Source organism: Nicotiana attenuata, unplaced genomic scaffold (genome assembly GCF_001879085.1).
Source record: "Nicotiana attenuata strain UT unplaced genomic scaffold, NIATTr2, whole genome shotgun sequence".
Classification (NCBI taxonomy): domain Eukaryota; kingdom Viridiplantae; phylum Streptophyta; class Magnoliopsida; order Solanales; family Solanaceae; genus Nicotiana; species Nicotiana attenuata.
The window spans coordinates 1-3463 of record NW_017694785.1 but is presented as its reverse complement, the minus strand read 5'-3'; the positions used below and the strand labels follow the sequence as shown (position 1 = coordinate 3463).

General features: G+C 36.8%; 1 protein-coding gene across 1 annotated transcript; it reads right to left on the bottom strand.

Annotated features, from left to right (window-relative positions):
* Positions 1 to 403: 403 nt before the first annotated feature.
* Positions 404 to 3420, bottom strand: LOC109222623 (tRNA-splicing endonuclease subunit Sen2-1-like). Its single transcript, XM_019386956.1, has one exon. The coding sequence runs from the start codon at positions 1355 to 1357 to the stop codon at positions 626 to 628; it is 732 nt and encodes a 243-aa protein (XP_019242501.1). The 5' UTR covers positions 1358 to 3420; the 3' UTR covers positions 404 to 625.
* Between the last annotated feature and the right edge of the window lie 43 nt (positions 3421 to 3463).

Sequence of the window (3463 nt, the reverse complement as noted above, 5' to 3'; positions counted from 1 at the left end):
CTAGTCATCATGTATATTGTTGCCATAGCAGCCTTTAAACACAACAAGTAGATCGATAACGATGAGCCTTTTGGAGAAACCAGGATGGAGAAATCTCAACCTAGCAGGATACACTTCTAAGAGCTTCCCCATGACAATACAGTAAACCTTGAAATGTGTTCCCTATGTTTGGCATTTCTATCTTATTAGAGCAACATGCTTTCTTCATACTTTCATATGCTCCCTTTCTCCCCCAAAGGGAATTGGCTGTAAATCTCGTATGAGTTGTTCTATTCTTTTTTTTTATATATATAATTAATTCCTTTTATGCCTGGGTTTCTCTTTGAATTGGTTTTGGAGGCAGGTTAGTTCAATCCGGATGTAGCAACTTGCTATAAGAGAAAAACATTCATGTAAGCTTGACTTTTACTTAAAAGAGCATCGATGGTGAAATAAGAAGGCATAGTTTACCATTTTGCTGGGCATAAAAGTCGGCCAAAATGCCTGCAACAAAGTTGTAGGAATAAATACAGTATGCAAAGTATTAATAGTAATACATAGTATTAATCGTAATGCTTCTAAATCACATTACAATTGCTAAACTAGTACAACATGTGAAGTAGGAGTTAATCTTGAACCAGACGATCTACTTTTTACTTGGGTCAAACATAGGTTTTGTTTTGCGGCCTTGCTCCGAACTCCATCTTGTGATTGTTCTCTCTTCAACAACATAGTTATCTAAGCACGACGGATTAGTTGCACAACTTTGTTGTTGCTCAATGTCAAGAATTAGTAACGTTTTCGCCACACTACCACAAAGTCGAAGAGTGCAATGGAAGTCAGACCAAACCCTCAAGCGACCATTTGCACTACCACTTTGTGAAGATAAAGCAAGCACAGCATATTCAGAATGTACTAGAGCAGGATGATGACGATAAGCAACAAAGTCTACCCCGTACTGGGAGCCCGATCTAACCACCCAGTTCTTACTTCTAAGGTGAGAAAAAGCTTTGAATAAGATAGGAAAATTTTCCCTCCTGGATGTCATATGCCTCCATACCTCATCACTGTTCAGTTCAGTGTCATTGTGGTCAACAACCTTAATGCATTTTAGAGAATACTGAAGGTAAAAAGCTTCTTCCATGCAGAGCTGAAACCATTGCTCATTCTTTTCTGTCGTTACCCTGGGCCTACCAAAACATGCACGATTGAGGAGCTCAGTTTGTTCTGTGTCTGCTTTAAGAAGCACATTCGTATCAGAAAGCAGTCCTCGAGAGTTTGAGCAGATCAGAGAAGATTGAAGCTGGATTACTATTTCTGAAATGGGATCTGCAAGAGCTTTAACTTCGGCCCCTTTTCCTTTCCACCTCGGCCCCATTATTCACGCTGACAACAAAAAAAAAGTCTAAATTCACGATATTCCTATTTATACTTGTTTACACAACTTACATTGGACCAAAGAATGCAATCAATCAGTTACATAGCCATACAACACATGCTCATAGAAAAATAGACACCAATTAGAGAATTTTCAAAGTGTAAAGTAAATTGCATTTTGCGACTACGCTTATAAAGTCCTTTCCTACAACATTATAGAATTCATGAAATGCTGTGTCTTATTATGTCGAACCTACTTAAACTTAAATCTATAAAATGGTTGTTCCAATGTCATGCTGTGAAAGCACTTTGTCATACAACAATTGGCAGTAGCAAAGTGGTAAAACAACCGTAATAATCCAATTAAAGAATCCATCAAGCACAACATGGCCTAGAGAAAGAAAGCAAACACAATGCACACTCAATTCAGAAAAATGATAGCAGCTAAAGAAGAACCCATCCCTCCATAAGCCCAAATGGAGCTTTTCAAGGAGTATATTAAAAAATATGGGAAAAGGGAGCCACCCGAGAGTGAGAGCATTGCAGAGAAACTGCTGAGATTTTTATGGCTACCAATCATTTTGACCCAATTTTAAGGGGTTTCAAGGTCTGTTCATTTATGTTAAATATGAAAACAATCCATAAAAGAGAGAATACATTATGGGGATCTAATACACTGAGGAGATCTAAGTGTAGGAGGATAATACGCTTACTTGGAGCACTAAACCACCCAAAATAAGGTTTAGACAGATACCTACCATTCATGTCGCATGTAGCTGACCAGCACAGGTATAGTCATGTTAAGAAGTTATGGTAAAATAAAATGTTGAGAAAGTCTCCAACCATTCTATGGATTATGACTTTTTTCTTTTTACGAGAATTTGTCGCCCTTTTTTTACCGGATGATTTCATAGTTTCAAGTTTCCAGTTAAGCCATTCAAATTCTCAAGTAAGAAAAAAGAAGATTCTGGTTATTTTCTAACTGATACTTGTACGCCCATTTGAAATATCGCAGCAAAGTAATATTCACCTAGAAGATTATCATGCAGAATCCGAATTTGGAACCATTATCAAAACATGTTTATCCACGGATCCAAAGTCAAATAAAGCAAATATCTTCTTCTTCATTCCCTCATTCCCTATCATATGCACTAACTTAAATTTTAACTTGCAGAATTCTTCAACTCCAAAATACTGAGCAATATTTCAGCTATATAATAGCCACACAATCATGTACTATGTAGATCCTTTGGCATCCGGATTTGAATTTCTCGTTTATAATAGTAAAAGGCTTGACATTTTGACACATAGGAAAGGTAGAGAAATTTTGCGCAAGAAGAACGCAAAGATTACGCAAAAAAAAACTAGAGATAAAAGAGTGAAACTGAACATAGTAAAAGTATCACTCTACTGAGCAAAAAATCAAACACCTCGCAGGCGGCAAGACATGCAACAACAGACACATTCAACAGCTCAATATGCACAAAGTACATACATCAATCACAAAGTTATTGTCATTAAAAAATAAAATACCTTTATACGGAAGCATCAAACAAAAGGGGCTTCGGACACATAATCACAGTCAGCTTTCGAACTCTTTATGCCTTCCTCAAACTTCTCAGAACCAGACACGAAACTCAGAATAAAAAGAAAGCAAAAGCAAATTTAATTAATTTAAACCTAAATCAGACTCAATGTGTGGAACAAAGTTGTCTCCCATTGTTTTGATAAAAAGTGGAGAAGAAGATCGTGAGAGATGGGAAAATATGTATATTGAGTTTCTATGGTTTGTTTAGGTAGATTGATTATTTTATATTATACTAATTTTACTTATACATTCAATATGCTTGCTTGTCTTTGGAGAAGAAGGATTTGGGATTGGGTTGATCCAGATGGGTCGGTTATTTTATAGGTCTGGTCAAATATTTATATACCACCTATATTTCATTAAATAATATTAGTGTATACGGCAAAATCAGAGGATCCAATTCCTCGTCATCGAGGCACCTCTGAACATCGTCTCGATGCTACAAGACCATGGTCGAGTTTCCTCCCTCGAGGTTCGTCGACACCTGGCCTTAGGACAATGTTGATCACGGATATGATA

What these genes read in the sequence shown, in the direction of transcription:
- LOC109222623 (XM_019386956.1), bottom strand. Translation starts at nt 1,357, where the DNA reads ATGGGGCCGAGGTGGAAAGGAAAAGGGGCCGAAGTTAAAGCTCTTGCA.